The sequence below is a fragment of the Pavona decussata genome, unplaced genomic scaffold (assembly GCF_977016875.1).
Source record: "Pavona decussata unplaced genomic scaffold, jaPavDecu1.1 SCAFFOLD_218, whole genome shotgun sequence".
NCBI classification, from domain to species: Eukaryota; Metazoa; Cnidaria; class Anthozoa; order Scleractinia; family Agariciidae; genus Pavona; species Pavona decussata.
This window is the reverse complement of record NW_028145623.1, coordinates 882,501-899,645: the sequence shown is the minus strand read 5'-3', so window position 1 is coordinate 899,645 and position 17,145 is coordinate 882,501. Positions and strand designations below refer to the sequence as shown.

At 39.5% G+C, this 17,145-nt stretch overlaps 2 protein-coding genes and 1 pseudogene across 3 annotated transcripts; 1 reads left to right on the top strand and 2 right to left on the bottom strand.

Moving 5' to 3' along the window:
- The first annotated feature begins 48 nt into the window (after positions 1–48).
- LOC146459617 (ryncolin-1-like) lies at positions 49–4,642 on the top strand. Its single transcript, XM_085089253.1, has 3 exons — positions 49–366; positions 2,999–3,388; positions 4,088–4,642. The coding sequence occupies exons 1-3, from the start codon at positions 141–143 to the stop codon at positions 4,351–4,353; spliced, it is 882 nt and encodes a 293-aa protein (XP_084945379.1). The 5' UTR covers positions 49–140; the 3' UTR covers positions 4,354–4,642.
- Positions 4,643–7,016: 2,374 nt separating this feature from the next.
- Positions 7,017–11,995, bottom strand: LOC146459616 (transmembrane protein 267-like). 2 transcript variants are annotated; one of them, XM_085089348.1, is made up of 3 exons: positions 11,632–11,995; positions 8,816–9,099; positions 7,017–8,103 (listed from the first exon to the last, which is right to left on the bottom strand). In XM_085089348.1, exons 1-3 carry the CDS (start codon positions 11,992–11,994, stop codon positions 8,067–8,069), a joined length of 684 nt encoding a protein of 227 aa, XP_084945474.1. In that variant the 5' UTR covers position 11,995; the 3' UTR covers positions 7,017–8,066. The 2 variants fall into 2 exon arrangements, with proteins under 2 accessions (XP_084945474.1, XP_084945473.1); XM_085089347.1 differs by having other exon boundaries at positions 7,022–9,099.
- A 2,920-nt stretch (positions 11,996–14,915) lies between these two features.
- Positions 14,916–16,959, bottom strand: LOC146459615 (uncharacterized; annotated as a pseudogene).
- Between the last annotated feature and the right edge of the window lie 186 nt (positions 16,960–17,145).

The window sequence follows — 17,145 nt, the reverse complement described above, 5'->3', positions numbered from 1 at the left end:
GTCTCAGGTGACTGTCTATTCGCTACACGATTGGTTAACGCATAAACGATTGGTTAACGCGGAAATAAAGGTAGTTTTGCCTCTTGAAGACATTATTTTTCCTTGGCATAGAGAAGCTAAGAGTAAGTTTCAGTGCCAAAATGTTTTTCCCTTTCGTCTGCTTTCTTGCTATCCTGCAAGCAGAAGGTTCAACGACAACAAAGAAACAGAACTACTTAGATTTGAGAGCGACATCATGTGGCATAAACAGCAACACTGCACCGAACAAGAAGCTCGAGGATATCCTGTTGGAAATCAAACAACAACTGGATGAGATTCAGGAAGAACTCCGAAATTTGACCAAGAAAGAAGACAATAACAAAGATGGTAAGAAACTGGCATTTTCTCTCTCTTCGAGTTCCCAGTGAGGGGAAGTCTCCTCATGAATACTTCGCATATTGTCACCTGAAACAGTCGCCCCGTTCGTGGTCTTCCTCGACCCGTAACAAGAGATTTATTTCCCTGGGGTACGCCTCGGCATTTTGTCGGGAATCATATGCGGTTCGGTCCTTATTTCAGACACCAATATGTAACTTTCCTCACTAATTTTCTTCGTCGAATTTGTTGCTGTCCATATTTTGACTTTTTACTCGTCCCCACAATCTGCCCCTTGGGTCAGTCCAACGGATGTGTCTAAGCTTTCTTCGCAGATGTAGAATTTCCGAGAAATTGATACACAGTGGAGGCAAACTTGAAGTAACAAGATGCCCCTCTAATGGCATTACACGGAATGCTTAATGTAGCCCCAATTATTCCCCATTGTATGTTTCGCAGATATTTAAAAACTATCCTCCCTTGGCAATTGAAATAATTGTCTGAATGGTGTTATTCAGATATATTGCGTGATACTAATCGTTGTGTTACTAGGAATCATACCAGAAATAACTATGCAATAACGTCATGACCCCGCTGAACTGGTCTGGCCTCCTCTAGCTCTAATCCTTCGCGTTGATTATTCGATCTGTTTTTTAAAGCAGAGTTTCTTTGCTGTGAACTCTCCCAATTTCCACCGTTTCAACTGTCGAGTACTACCTAGAAGTTATTATTTCGATTTACTGCTTGAAAAAGGTTTGTTTTCTCTCTGAAAACGGCAGATCAAAGTCTTAAATTCATACATGTGGCCGCCATTGAACAAAAACAACTTTTCGAAATGATGACTTGCTTTGACGTCACACAGGTAGAGATAAGTGGGTCCCCTTCCTCGTGATATACGCGCCGATAATAGATTTTGATTGGGCTGTTTTTGTTCAAGACAATCAGAACAATAAATCCCCTCTGGGAGAGGGTAGAATTTAATCAAGGTTTAATGAATAAATCAAATAATGATTTGACGTCACACAGGAAGGGATGAGTGGGTCCCCTCTCTCGTGATATGTGCCCGAATAACAGATTTTGATTGGGCCGCTTTTGTTGAAGACAATCAGAACAATACATCCCTACCAGGGGAGGACATATTTTAATGCATAAATTAATGTGGCGATTTGTGACTACGACGAAGAAACAAGATGCCTGCTATACTGGCATTACGCGTGATGCTGGGGCTGATTCATTTATTCCAACTGTATGCTTCGCCGATTGATAAAAATATCCTTGCTAATGGAATACTTTGAGTCACGACGATCGCGTTACGTTGTTTCCCTTGAGCTTGTGTTACGCGACTCAGACTTTCACCGGAAATTCGTGAAATTCCATTACGATAACGTAAGCTTCTCAATGACCTCTTTTCAGTCTCGCGTCGTGGTCTAAGACTGTCAAACAAAGCACGATTCCTTCGCCAGGAACTCACCAATTTCCACCGTTTTAAATGTCGGGTGCTTCTTAGAAGTTATTCTTTCGATTCATCGCTTCAAAATGGTGGAATTTCCGTTTGAAAACGGCACACTTGAGTCCACAACATGTTAACAATACGCCGCCAAATTTAATCCGGATTTGATAAATAAATCAAATGATGCTTTGACGTCACACAGGTAGGGGTGAGTGGGTCCCCTCCCTCGCGATATAAGCGACAAAAAAGGATTTTGATTGGCCTGCTTTTGTTGAAGACAATCAGAACAATACATCACGAGTAGGAGAGGGGTCAGTTTAATGAATAAATTAATGTACCGATTTGTGGATACGACGAAGAAAAAAAAAAAATCGACCCGTTTTTAGACACGGTATGCCCCTTCAGGGCATCCCGCGTAAAAAAAGATACCCGACCGAAACCTAGACACGTCATGCCCTGCGGGCATTCCGTGTAATTAGTACTGTGATGTGACAGAGGTGGAATTGTAGAAAAACGTTTCAAAAAGAAGATCTATCGTTCCAAAGTCTATATTTAACATTTCAGTCTCTTTGAAGCCAATAACTTTCACCAATGAAATACCCAAAGAATAATACACCATTCTCATCAATTCACCAGCTTAAAATATTCCATCACATTTATTCCATTGCGCATATGCCACACGTGACATTCCTATTCTAGCAGTATGCAGGATGTTTGTCCCATGAACCTAGTTTAATGGCCTTAGCTCCCACGAGTCTCCTGTAGCTCAGTGGTAGAGCATCCGAACTAGTAGTCGAAAGGTCTTAGGTTCGCCTCCTGATAGGAGCACTCTGGTTTTCATTTTTCAAGCATGCCTGTGTTATTCAGTGAATAATACATCATTCTAACTTTCACCAAGTCATGAAATTGCGAAACTGATACTTCTGTCACACCACAGAAGACCTGGAGTTTTGACTTACCCCAGACATAAAATTGCTTTTTCACTATTCTAACTCAGTTGTAGTCTGATTCTAGCTCAAAATATCACCTCAAAGCGCGATCCGCCGGTAAAACTACAAACATGATGTAACTTTATCATCCGCCAACTGAACCTATTAACGTTTCAGCGTAATCGACTTTCATACAGGGCTAACGGAGAGCTCTTGTGTCACCACGGTGAAATTAGGTGTCTTATAATTTTATTTTCACTTCCAGTTTCGCAAAACTACAAAAATTGTGCTAAGGTGTACAAATCTGGTGAAAGAATCAGCGGTGTTTATACTATCGACCCTGATGGCTCAGGTACCTTTGATGTGTTCTGTGACCAAACAACAGCCGGTGGGGGGTGGACAGTGTTCCAAAAGAGACTGGACGGCTCGGTCGATTTCTATCGCGGTTGGGCTGACTACAAACGTGGGTTTGGTAACCTGAAGGGCGAGTTTTGGCTCGGACTGGACAAGGTACGCCGCCCGTCCAACAGCGGACGATTTAAGCTTCGTGTCGATCTTGAAGACATCGAAGGAAAAACAGTTTATGCTGAGTATGACATGTTTGCTATTACAAGCGAAAGAACGAAGTACCAGCTGAGTCTTGGAACTTATTCCGGTGAGAATTCTTTGCATTTAATTTGTAGTTTGATAGAGCATACATTTTTTTTATAAAAACGTCTAATTTTTTTTTGGCAAATTTGAGCCTGAAAATGTTCTTACGATGTTCTTTTAACTTACTCGTGATAGTATTTTAATAAATATATGCGAACGTGACCAAGACACCTTACATAGAGCAATATATGCCCTAATGTGCGTATTATGCAAAATACATACAGCTGTTTCGACAAAGGTTGTCCATAAAAAGCGTAAAAGCGTACGCGACAATGCCGAAAGGTAGTCTGGGAAATACCCAATAAATTTCAATAAAAGCTCAGAATCCATGTTTCCCGCCATCTTAAGTTTTTTGCTGTACGTTTGAGGCATTATGGTTCTGAGCTTTTATTGTAATTAATTTTATTGGGTATTTTCCAGACTACCCGTTTACGCATTGTCGCGTAGGCTTTTTCGCTTTTTTTGGACAACGTTTGTCGAAACAGCTGTATGCACTGTAATACTGTGGGTATGTGATTCAAAGGCCGCTAGGACGCCTAAATAAACGATCCGGAAACGAACCATACGGTTCCACCAACAAGGTAACAAGCGAAGAAATAGGGAAATAGAGATCTAGACGTACAGTTGTTTCTAATTTGCTTGACCGGCTGGGAGAGTGTTACACTCATTGTACATTGTCATTGTATTTTTTTTTTCTTTCAAGGCACTGCTGGTGATTCTCTTTCCTTTCACCGTGGCCATCCATTTTCAACCAAAGATCAGGATAATGATAGTAACTCCGGCGATAACTGTGCTGTGTCCTACAAAGGGGCCTGGTGGTATGAAAACTGCCACTACTCAAATCTAAACGGCGCTTATCATCATGGCTCACACTCGTCATACGCTGATGGTGTCAACTGGAAAACATGGAAAGGTTACCAATATTCCGCCAAGAGAGCTGAGATGAAGATCAGACCAGTAGCGTTTTAAATAAGCCCGTCTTGTTTCATGTCTTTAAACGCGGAGCGATGGTCTACTTTAAAAAACTTTAAAAAACTATTATTATTATTATTATTATTATTATTATTATTATTATTATTATTATTATTATTATTATTATTATTATTATTATCATCATCACATTACATACATCTGAATGCCAGATATAAAATAAGCCGGAACCCGTGACTAGCCCTGCATCTTGATTTACAATAAAATCATGTAATAAACTAAGAAAATTAATTAAAAATAATCAGTATTAAAAAAAGTCTTAAAATTCTTCCATCGTCTATGCTTTGTCTAGCTCCTAGAGAGCTTAAGATCCGACGACAGCAGGTGTCTGCGATCGAGGATCGAGGCTTGGGGAGAGGTTGCCGTTGCAGCGGCGGGATAATAGGCTAAGGCCCGGTTCAGACGCCGAACTTTTCATGAGCCGAACCTAATTCCTCGAATTAAGTACATGAAAAGTTCGGCGTCTGAATCAGTTGAGAACGGCTGTTTCAATTTGGAACGGCTCAGCCGTTCTTCCCGCCTGGCTCAGCCGGGAATTTCGGCTTTGGAACGGCTTTGATTCAGACGTCGAACTTTTCATGAGCCGAACCTAATGCATAAATTATTGTAACGTATTTCAAATAAAAAAAATTAAAAATAAGAAAAAAAAAACCCGCTAACATTTCGATTGGTTTTGCTTCAAGTAAATTAAGTTCGGCTAATTAAGTTCGGCGTCTGAATCAAAAGGCGGGATTTTCGTGATTTGGGCCGACCTTAATTTGAATTAAGTTCGGCTCATGAAAAGTTCGGCGTCTGAACTGGGCCTTAAGACTAGTAATATGCACTGAAAGAGCCTCGTGTTTTTTAAAAGGTGTGGGCGATGCGCAGAGAAGGTACTGGTGCGAATGTGAACTACAAGACGTTGGAAAATCACAGCAAATCCCTTCAAAAATGCCTCAACAACGTCCTCCAATCTTCCATGCGACAGATGCCACCAACAACTACGATTAATGTAAGGAGGGTTCAGAATCTATATTTACTGAGAGGGTACAAAGTGTAACAAGGGAGTAGAGGAGGAGGGGGACTTGCCAACAAAATTTAACCCTCCCCCCCCCACCTCTACATACAAATAAACCCTCTTTAATCAAACAAAAACAAGGTCAAAAATCCTCGAAATTTGAACAAACAAAACTCAGGGTAGAACCTTTACAACTACATTCAATATGTTCATGTTACTTAGTTTTATTTTTTCTAAAGCTTTAAAATGATTTGTGACTGTTACTGTTGCATGGCAACAAACATCTGCTGAGACTGTTGCATTTGATTCTGTTACTGCTGGGTATCAGCTGGGTTCCCGTTTCCCGTTCCCCGTTCCCCGTTTTTAGTAACATCCCTTTTTTCCCGCTGCCTTTTTTCTTTTCGACGGAAATAATTGCTTGTCCTATTTCGTGTAGCCAAAACTGTGATGCGAATGAACGTGTCTAAATATTCGTTCGTAGCAGAATACTCTGAATACTTATCTGAAAATGTTTTTACTCAAGCAAATTTGTGTGTTGATATACAAATATTACAGAAAAGTGCAATTACATATGCCATTCCGCGAGTGCCTGTCTTTCTCGCTGCCTTGTTGCCGTATTTTCCAGGCACAACTTTTTGACAAAAGGCAATACAACACTCGAAACGATTCTGACAAACGAACAGTGTTTTAAAACTAGCTAATTGCTGTTGATTGTGGGAAATTGTTTTATTGTAGAACATGAATTTTTATTATAGTATGGAGGGAAATGAGTCACACGATACACCAATTTATCCCATGCCATAGAGAATACAGGAAATCAGAAAGCTAGAAACCCATGAGAAAATCCCAGCGTTCCTCGCGGCCTACAAATTTTTCCCGCCGAAAAGCCTGCGACAGGTCAAAATTTTCATTCAGAAAAAAGTACTGTGAGCAACTAAAACATGGAAGAAGAATACCCCAGTTTTTACCTTAATTTTGAATTCCTGGAACCAGACGTCGAGCAGGAAAGTTAATTCAACGAGTGGCATGGGATAAATTAGTTATGCAGCGCTTCTCGTGGTATACCGTGAATATCCCACTCGTGACTTGATTTTTCTTTGTAAACACACTCGCCTAAAGGCTCATGGTATACCACTCGAAAGCATTGCATAACTAGTATATATAAACCGGATATAAATCACTTTGGTGTAGGTCGTCGTGTACTGCAAAAGCAAACTTCAAGTGCTTGGCTTGGCGACATGTGCCCCATTACAGAGATCAGAAGCCCTGCAGGTTCGTCAGTTCTTCCTTAATTTATTACTTCACCTAAATTGAGTTTTTCGCTTGCATTTACCCACGTTACTGGAGTTGTTGTCCCTAACCACAAACAAACGCTTGATGTTCAAGTTCTTTTCAGCTTACGAATTTAAAAATGTCTGACGGTTTAGTTAAATTTGCTTTAGGTATATAAAACGAGTTGCTTGGTTGATGCCTGTCCTTCATGACCCCGGGATTTGCAATTGATTACCGAGTCCTCATTGAATCGCGTTAGCAGCAAATTCCCGCCCCCCCCCCCACCCCTTTTTTATTTATTTTTACAAGCTAAAAAAGGAAAGTTTATGTGAATTTCGCCACGAGATTGGAGTCAGTGTAGGTAAATGCTGCAGACAACTAGGAAAAGGAGGCCTTGGAAATTGAGAAAAAACCACACTGTTCAATTTAGTACTTCAAACAAGATGGGAGGTACAACTCCCGGCTTGGAAAGGCTCCAAAAACTATGAGGTTTTTTAAGGTGGCAGGCACCGGTTTTCAGTACTTTCCATCACTTTGCTTCGTCGGATTGATACTACCAGCCTTTAACAGTTGATACAACATCGATATCAAACAAATGCCTAATCATTGCTGAACAAGTTTTGGTCATTTTCTCGAAATGCACGTTGCCATAGTAACGGTATAACCTATAGAAAACACCCCTGGTTTTAGCTTTAAGTGGTTATAACTCAAAAATGAGGTGGGCGACTACCATTTTTTATTATGGAACTGTAATCAACATCTTCAGATACATCTTTTTGCAAAGTTTAAAAAAATTCTAGGGGATGGGAGCTGAGTCACCTTAAAATTTAAGAACAAATGCAGCAAAAAGGGGCACCCTGTTTCTGCCCCTTTTTTAGACCCTCCCAACCCCAACTGACACACCCACTCACCCTCCAAAAATGGCAATCAACTTCACAAGCTTATTGTTTCTTTAGGGATATAAATGTTTAGTAATAAAGTGCTGTAAAAGTAGCAAATGCCAAAAAGCAAGAGATTTATTGGGTAGTTTGTCTATTTACAAAATTTATTACAATATAATTAGTTGTATTTATATTAATTTGATTTCACTGCTGCTGTTTAAGTATGAAATGATTGTCATTTACTGTTGTAAGTTATACAATAAATACTACTAACATATATTCTAATTTTATCTGAATCAGAAATATTCCTACTCAAAGAATGTAAATTTAGCAAGTTTTATTATTTTTTATATTAATTTGATTTCACTGCTGCAGTTTAAGTATGAAATGATTGTCATTTACTGTTATAAGATATGCAATAAATACTACTAACATATATTCTAATTTCATCTGAATCAGAAATATTCCTACTCAAAGAATGTAAATTTAGCAAGTTTTATTATTCATCTGATATATTCTCTCTAAATTTTAAAAATGTGATGTTAGTTCTTCCCATGGCCAGTGGGCAAAGGGCAGGCACTGAAAAAGAGGAAAAGGGGATATTTGAGTGAGTGGAAACCAAAACATAATTATAATGAAGGAAAATGCTTAACACCATGTGATGTGTTCCCTTGTGTAACACTGAAATTATAACGTCTTAATAGGCTCTTTTCGAAATCTTGAAATTCAACTTGATATCAAGGTCCAGAGGACAAAAACAACAGAAATGAAAAAATATGATTCTTGAATTTCTTTTGTTTGTGACCTCTTGGCCTCATTGTCAAGTTGAGGTTTAGTATATGGAAAGGAGCCTATAAGGAGTTTTTTGGTAGAGGATCTAAATGCCTGTGGAGAGACCCCTGGGTAGCTATAGAGTAAGAGGAAGTTCTGAAACAGGACTGTACTTAGTCAAGTAAACAGATCAGGAGAAAAAAGGAAATCATCACAAAAGATGACAAGTGATGTTTCAACAAATTCTCCCACTAGTGCGATAACAAATATATGCAGAACAGTGACAGTTGGTGTTGAAAGGCTCAAAATGCTGTCTTGAGTGTTTGAGATTGCAGAAATCCACTTTGTTTGAATCCACAGGACTACAAACTGAGCTGCCATATTTAATATAAGACAGAGTATATTGTGTCTTGTACAAACAAATTCTGTTCAAATTAGTATACACAAACGTCAGTATATTAATGCACTGTTTTTTCACATATCTACAGCAGAATTCCTTGATTTAGGAATAACAACTAACTTTTCCAGAGAACTTTTTATTTCCCTGACAAAATAGGGTAATGCAATAGTACAAATGATGTACAGCCAGTATGGAAGGGGTGGGGTGCTTCCAAGTGGCCAAAACCACAAGCCACGTCTATATCCATCTCGCAAGTGGTGTGAAATAACAGCTACAGCAAATAAGTATGGAAGAGACTGGAGATAAGAAACATTCTGGGCAAGCCACACTTGAAGCATGGGTACCACAATGAAAACAATGCTTGTTGAATGAAGAAAAGGCCTGTTCTTGAGATGAAGGGCATCCTGGAAAAAAAGAAAAACAGCATGGATATGATGGAAATTTACTTTTGATTCCTATTCTTGGTTATCACATGACGTCACCAAATTCTAGAATTAAAAAACCGGGAGGCCTACAAAATTTTTACCTTCATTCAAGGAAAGATTACCTAAAAATATGTCTTTTCACAATTTCTTAGCTCGATGTCGTACTTTCTTTTGAAAAACAGTTTCAATTTCCGAGTTTTCATCGTGCATGACATTAGGAGGACGGACGTGACAGAGCTTTTCCGTATCTTAAAAATGACTCTTCGGGTGATTTTCAGCATTCTAAACAATTTAAGTTTGAGGAGAAATATTTATCTAAACATTCGAAAATTCTCAAGGGAAAACAAACCTCTTTTCTGGAAAAAGTGAACTCCAGATGTTTTTTCTTATTTCCGGCCACCATGTTGGTGTCCCTCAGAGGGACACCAACATGGCGTCTCCATACTAAGCTCTAGAAATTTGTGTGAAACATTTTGTCAAATAACTTGAGTACGGAATACCACACAGACCTGACACTTGGACAGATTCCTTATTTACTTATCATCTATAACGTGTCAATTTCTTGACTTCATTCATGGAATGATTTCGACATTTTTTTCAATGGCGTGACATTAAATCGACAGCGAAAACCCGCAATATAATGTATGTTGTACTTCAATAATAATATTTTAAGGTGTCTCTCTATGGTTTCAAGCTTGCGTGTACTCTGATGATATGAGCTTTAGCAATGTGCGCACACACACTGATGCAAGGTCATGCAAAATAGCGAACAACTCAACAGTACAGCTCAAATTACAGCCCTGGAGTGGAAACAGAAAAGGATTTAAAAGAAAAACTTTCTCTGTAATAATTATTTTTATAAACTGAGTCATTGTCATTCATGCCTTCAAAGATTATAAATGAGGTTGTAAATTTCATCCAAGTAGTTGACATAAAATCTTCACCAAAGCCCTAAAGTTCATACGTGCTGCTTTTGTTTCACCTGCTGTGAGAGAGAATCTGTGAACCCAAGCTCACTGACAAGTTGAATGATGTGAGTGTCTCTCAAATACAGTTGAACCTCCCACAACCGACCACCCATAATGTCAAGGATATGTGGTCGCTTACGGGAGGTGGTCGCTTACCAGAGGTCAGACCACAAGGGGTCTAAATTTCGGGTAATTTACATATGGGAATTGCAGATACCTAACCCTTTTACCAGTGCTTATCGAAACCCAAAGTAATGACTTTTCTTTATACTTCCTGATTTAGAGCAAACAGTAAACGACATTTTTGCAATGTTACATTTCAAGCGTGAAACATCTAGAACTTTTGCGTTTGTTTGTTTGTTACGTAATCCAGTTGGCGTTCTTCATCGTCACAATTTTTCTGTTGAGTAATACAAGGTTGAGAGAGTCATCACTGGTCATGCATGTACATGCATTGCTGAAAATGACTGATGCATGGATTGTTAGGGACCGATCGTTTATTACGTCCTAGGAGGGGGGGGGGGGGAATTTTCTTAAACGAGCTCTTTTTTGGGGGGTAATTTTTTACCTTGTACGAAAAGTGAGGGGGGTAAAATTTTAAGACATACAAAAGGTACCAACTAAATGTATTTAGCAATCATTCTCATCAATCATAGAGTTGGTAAAATTGACTAGAAACTTCTTCATATTGCTACCATTCTTCAGAGCGACAAAGATCTTGCACGTAATAGGTTGAGTAATGACATAGACATGCAAACCGTGTATTTCATAAAGCAGTTTATCTCTGAAGGCTTGTTTATCTGGGCAAAAAATTTGACTAAAAGACAAATAGAGATGGTAGGCTTCTTCAAAATCTATATATCCACATATTCCATACATCAAATGCTCCTGTACTGCTCTCAAACCCCGAGCTGCTTTGACCTTCTGTGTACCTTCTTTTGACGAGTGAAGAATAGACTCCAGCAATAACAAAACATCGTTATTATCAAGACATTCAAGAGATATTCTAAGGTACGTTTCCTTACTTGAATTTCGCCTAACTTCTAATTGTTTCTCTTGCCAGTTCAGATTCCGAGAGCTAGTGATTTCTGCATGTAACCAAGCGTTCGAAAGCGTTGTGCCCAGGAACTTCTCAACAACTCAACCACCAAGCCAACCATGGGGGGGGGGGGGGGGGTGTAAAATTTTCAAACTGTCATTGTAGTGTGGGGTAAAACTTTTGTTTGAAAAAAATTTTTTTTTTGGGGGGGGGGGGGGGTAAAATTTTCATACACTCAGTTTTTTAGAAAACCACCCCCCACCCCACCTAGGACGTAATAAACGATCACTCCCTTAGTCTTTCGTCGAGAAATCCGCCAGCTTCCTGAAAACCCTTGATGTGTCCAGCTATGCAGTTTGCATCTCTAAATTCGACCGGTGAGTCAAATACCAATGTCAATGACCATAAAATGACCTTAAAACAAACTAAACTACAGTTATGGAACCATGTCATGTTGACAATCTATTTATGTCACGTCATGTTGGTAATCTATTTGCACCATACCTGTAATCTTAACGACTTGGCCGCAATGAAATGATCAACATCTATCGAACAAGCAATCATTCCACACAAGATCGCGTCCATAATGTCCTTTCTAGTTCGAATGCCGCTCGCAACACACCAGCTTACAAAAGCAATCACTCCGTGAGCGGAATTGTCGGCCAGAGCTCTGTGATACAAACTTTGGTGTTGAACCGACAGGAAAATGACATCCAACGCATAACAAATGCTTCCAAGAAAACAATACGGAAACATCCGACTAACGAAATGAACAAATGCTGGAGGCAAACAGCTTGATAACACTCGTACAGGATAAACTATGCACGAAGTAAACGCAGTGTATGTCTGATGCAAGAAATCCGCCATGTTTCTTTTTTGTCCGAGCGCAGCCTGGAGGAAAGTTTATTTCCCCATGCCCATTCTCCGCTCTAGTCTCTTTCTCCACGGCCACAGCGGTGTTTCTTTGCTACATTAGCAAACAACCGCTGCTCACACCGGGTTTGAAAAATCAAAGAAACAAATATCTTTGGACGTAATGCGAAATGTTATTCCATTCACCTGTTCAAGTCACGAGTTCGCTCACAGAGCGCTCAAATTCATATGTACGGCTGATTTATCTTTTAATTTTAGAGTGAAAATTCTATTGAATTTTGGACACAAGTAACGACGACGGACTGGTGGGGTTACTAATCATTAAAATAAAAGAATAATTTATCGGCCCTCATTTATGACAAAGGTCTACAGTGTTTTTTAATATTTAATTTAACCACAGGCAGCCCAAATTCGGGTCACTAGAGAGCGTGTAATAAGGGATGGACCATTTTATTTTTGTCGGGGGGGGGGGGGGTTGGGCAATTTTGTCTTGTTAAGAATTTTTTTGTCGCCTTTTGGCTGTGCAAGAATGGAAGAGACAATGATACATGTACCGTAAGTATTGCTTTCTCCCCAGGCTGATACAAGCTGCATTTAGTCTATTCAGTGTTACATGTTGGGTTACAAAAATAAATGAGAAATTCTATTCAGCTGAATTTCAAACCTTTTAAAAATGCCTGGATCTTTTTATCCAATGTCAGGAAATCAGTATTGAATATCTTATTTAAAATGCAAAGCCTTGATTAAATGCTGCCTGACAGCATAAAGCACTATCAGACACTTTTTTGTTTTTTTTTTCGTTTGTTTCAAACGAGAAGACGGACCAAACGAGAGCCGGAGACGCGAGCCTCTAGGGGGGTCGGGGGGCATGCTTCCCCGGGAAATTTTGAAAATTAGGTCAGTCTGAGACTACATTTCGTGCGTTTTGAAGGCAGTAGGATATGAAAACAGGCAGCCAAGACGAACTTTAAAACGTGGATATTACTCAAACTTTTGAACTTCAAAATGGATTTTTTTTGGCGCAGAGACTACTTTACGTATATGTATTTTACGGTTTTAGAGAATAATGTCACTATTTAAAAAGAACAAAAATAGAAATAAAGTTGAAAATCCGTATTATTCACTGGGCTTGCTGCAGCTGCTGATCATCATGATCTTTCAGTAGCTATAGTGTGCCAAGCTCAAGCCTCCTTGGGTACTTCTTAGCAAACAGATCAACTGCTTCTTCCAGATCAATGTCTGTTAGATAGTGGATGTTTGATGTCATTGGAAAACATGTTTTGTGCACCAGTGCGTTCACGGGTAGATGCAATCGGCGGTATATCTTTTCTTTGCTTATTTATTTCATTTTTACTGCACTAACAGTGAATCAGAACGGAACTATGCTATCTATATTTTTTATCAATTCACTTCTTTTAAATCGTTGGTTAACAAAAAAGTCGACCTCCGCAGCCTGTGAGGAAGTGCGGGCGCACCCGTCGCACCCCCCTTCCCTACGAACCTGACTGATATAGCAGCTGACTGATATCAGATATGTTGAAGATAGCTGGAAGTTATATTTTAATACAAAAGATGGAAAGTGATATTTTATGGCATGAATTTTATATTATACCAGATTCAGTGAAAAGGTTCAAATTTATGTTTTAATACAAGAGATAGATGGAAATGGTGTATTTATGACATGAAACACAAAGAGGTGAATTATTATACAAATAATTACACAGCATTTTTGTCTGTTGAAATTAAATTATATGACAAAAAATTACAGATAAGTTTTTCATTTGATCTAACAGGATCCTATGAGTAAAAAGGCTTGCTCGATTTTTTTCCCTTGGCCCACTGCGGGGAAGGATTAATTGGACGAGTGTTTTCAAATTTTTCCAAAATCGCCCGATGTCCCGAAGCGACGACGGCAATTTTGAAATTTTTGAAAACAAGTGCAATTAATCCTTAACTGTACGAGGACTCATGCGATAAACTTCTCTATCTTTAAAGGGTAAAATTATACGAAGGAAGCCTGTTTAGCGCCACGTCAAATCATCAATCAAAAGTGACCTGACCAATAGATTCAATGAGATTTTATTCTCCAAAACTGTGTCATGATACACTGCCAAACTGCTAATGTCTAGAAAACAAAGCTCATTTCAACGGAGCGTTTCTGCCAACAGAAAAATAACTTTTAAAATGCTTTTAACTAAACAAAACACAGTTAAATCGCCATTGAGGCTTTCTTAACAGATATTCACCGACCATTCAGGCTTTCTTAACAGATATTCACCGAGCGGAACCTCCGGAGTGGCCATAGTGTCTGAGAAACAGACATACATCTCATTTCACAGTCTTGATGTTTGTCGATAAGGAAGGATCAATATAACATGACAAGCACCGGCAGAAACCTGCGACAAACAAGTTCTTGAGTAACAATATTCCACTAAAAACATCATACAATTAAGAGTGAAAGAACTATACATCAATTACATCAGTCTTGTTTAATAAAATTCGTCAGTGCTGAGATGTTCTTGGTTCTTCACCAGCGCTGTTGAAATAGAAGAAACAAAAATTGATCATGTTTTGAATTACATTCCATCAACGTGACGACATAGCATTGAAAGCAAGACGGCATTTTCGGAAGACACAATCTTTTCTTGAGCGTTGGCAGACAAGAACACCACTGTACTAAAACTCCGTAAAAAATTTTTTTTGCCTTTTCCTTTATCGTATACCTAAGTAGCACTGATCAAACAGATTAAGTATGTACTTCAGTTAATTATGCCTAATGTTGATCAGACAAGAATTATTGAATATTGTCACATTTTGACTTCAGATTGTTTTCATCAGTGCCTTACATTCACCGAGGACGAATTGCTTACTGCTGTCTGAGATGAAAATAGTAAAAAACAACTCCGTTTGAAGCCCTACAGGTTTATTACTATATTCACCTCCATTTCCTCTTTAATCAGGTCCATAGTCCCTGTAACCACAGCATATCTTTGCACCTGAACATTTGAAGTCGTAGTTCGAGAGGTGGTCTGTGTAATACCGTTGGCCTTCACAATTGTCCCAGCAGCACCCCACCGCACTGCCGCCGAAAGGGTCGCGAATTTCGAGGCATGTAGTATCAGCTCCACAAACACCATCATTCTGTACAGCTCGAGCTGTAAACCAGAGATAGTTATTATGTGTCAGTTCTCTCAAAGTTGTGGAAGTCATTGAAGTTTTATTTTTTTTGTCCCCTATTGGCCTTTGTGGCAGGCGCAAACTGATATAGGACGCGAAAAAGAGCGGGGACCGCGAGAGAGGGAGACTCGGGAGGGGAGGTAGGGGGGCCAAAGGGGTGCCTACCCGAGAGGCTTACCAAAGTCCCTTTGGTGGAGGGGCTCCCGAGGGAATAAGTGGTTGCGTTGATTGGGTGAGAAAGCTGTCAGTCAAAGGAAATACGAAATCGTTTGTAAACTTGTAAACGGCGGAGAGATGTAGTGGCGGTTTTGCCGACAGAAATGGCTTATATCTTTCATGGGCAATTTGACCGTTCGTATGAAATGAAAATCTTTGAAAATTCGCAATTCTGTGAATGTTGCTCCTGCAGAAATCATTATAGTCTTTAAAGGAAAACAGAGGAAAAATAACACAGTTTAGTTGTTTCTGAAAATGTCTTAACGTTCTAAAGTATTGCCTGTTTACACCCATGTGCTAACCTGCGTGCAAGTCAGTTGCGGAAGGGTAATGCGACCGGCGGGCAAAGTGGGCCGCGAGGGGATTGGGGCGGGGCGACTGACCTAAAAGACAGCTTGGTCGCAGGCTACCTGTGAGCTAGCAATAAACTTTGTGGGTCCAACTGACAAAACTTTCTCCACAAATGCTATGGAAACGATTAAACTATCTGTGAAAAGCTTGGAACAAAAACCATCGACTGTTACCCCGGTAGAATGCATTTAATTGACAAACAATGTGCGCATTGGCTACCATACGCTAATTTCTTTCGCGCGTGTCTCCCTCCCTCACGCGCTCAATATTTTTCAAGCGCCTGCAACGCAGGCTTGTTCCTCGTAGTTAGTGCCATAGCACGGCACCTTCTTAACTAATCAGTTTTGCCAGACAGGATGAACTTTCGGAATAGCATGATTTGTGCACTGATGTAATTATTCGAGATATGGTAGAGCGCTTTTCAATTGATGGTCGAAAGTATTTTGCTATATTTCGCTCTCTGATTGGTTAACAAAACTTGCGCCACAATTGTTATTCTTTAGCTTGCGTTTTCCCGCGCTTGGAGCCTGTTAATCATGTTTTTGTTGCCTCGAGTTAATTCTGCTAAGTTCCGTTGCTCCGTTTACATCTTCCATGTTTGGCCAGAGTAATAACTTTGGTTTTGGTTTTACGACCCTCAAATAAAAAAAAAATGCGCATGTGTGAAATGAATTTTATAAATAATTTAACCGAAAAGCGCGCCTGTTTCTTGGCGCAATTTTACAAGAGCAGCACACTGACACACACACAGACACGCACACACAAAAACGAACAAAAAGGAATCATTTATCAGCTACGATTAAAGAAAACTGTCTGTCTGATTCAGATTAAGGCGAAATACGATGAAAAAAGCGCAGCGTTATCATTCTGCTACAATGGAAATTTAAATATTCAAGATAATTTTTTAATTGCTTTAGACTTTCGCATAATTATGCCTCACGCAATTGATACCACATGCTATTCCGTTAGATCTTTGTTAAATTCAATTAAACCCTCCACATGCAAAGAAACGGTGGTCTGGACATGGCCAACTGACCGTGCCTGGTCTGTAACGCATAGCGGGTTTCAAAAATACAAACTAGGTGTCTAGACAATGGAGACGTACCTTTGTATGGCGAGAAGTACCTGGCTGCAGTCAGATACACAAACAGACTAACCAGCAGAATAGCCACTTTGAAACCCATTTTTAACCTTTGTAAAACAAATTAATAGCATTGAATTGGAAGTATCTCAATCAAGCCTGAGAAGCATGTTACCTGCTTTACTTACCGTTTATAAACTAATTTCCAAACAGAGCTTTCTTACCTACGAGTGCAGGCGTAGAATAACAGGTCTGACAGACTGACTTGCTTTTAATCTCCTTTATCCGAGAGCAATCATGTGTGTAATCGAGATTCTGTG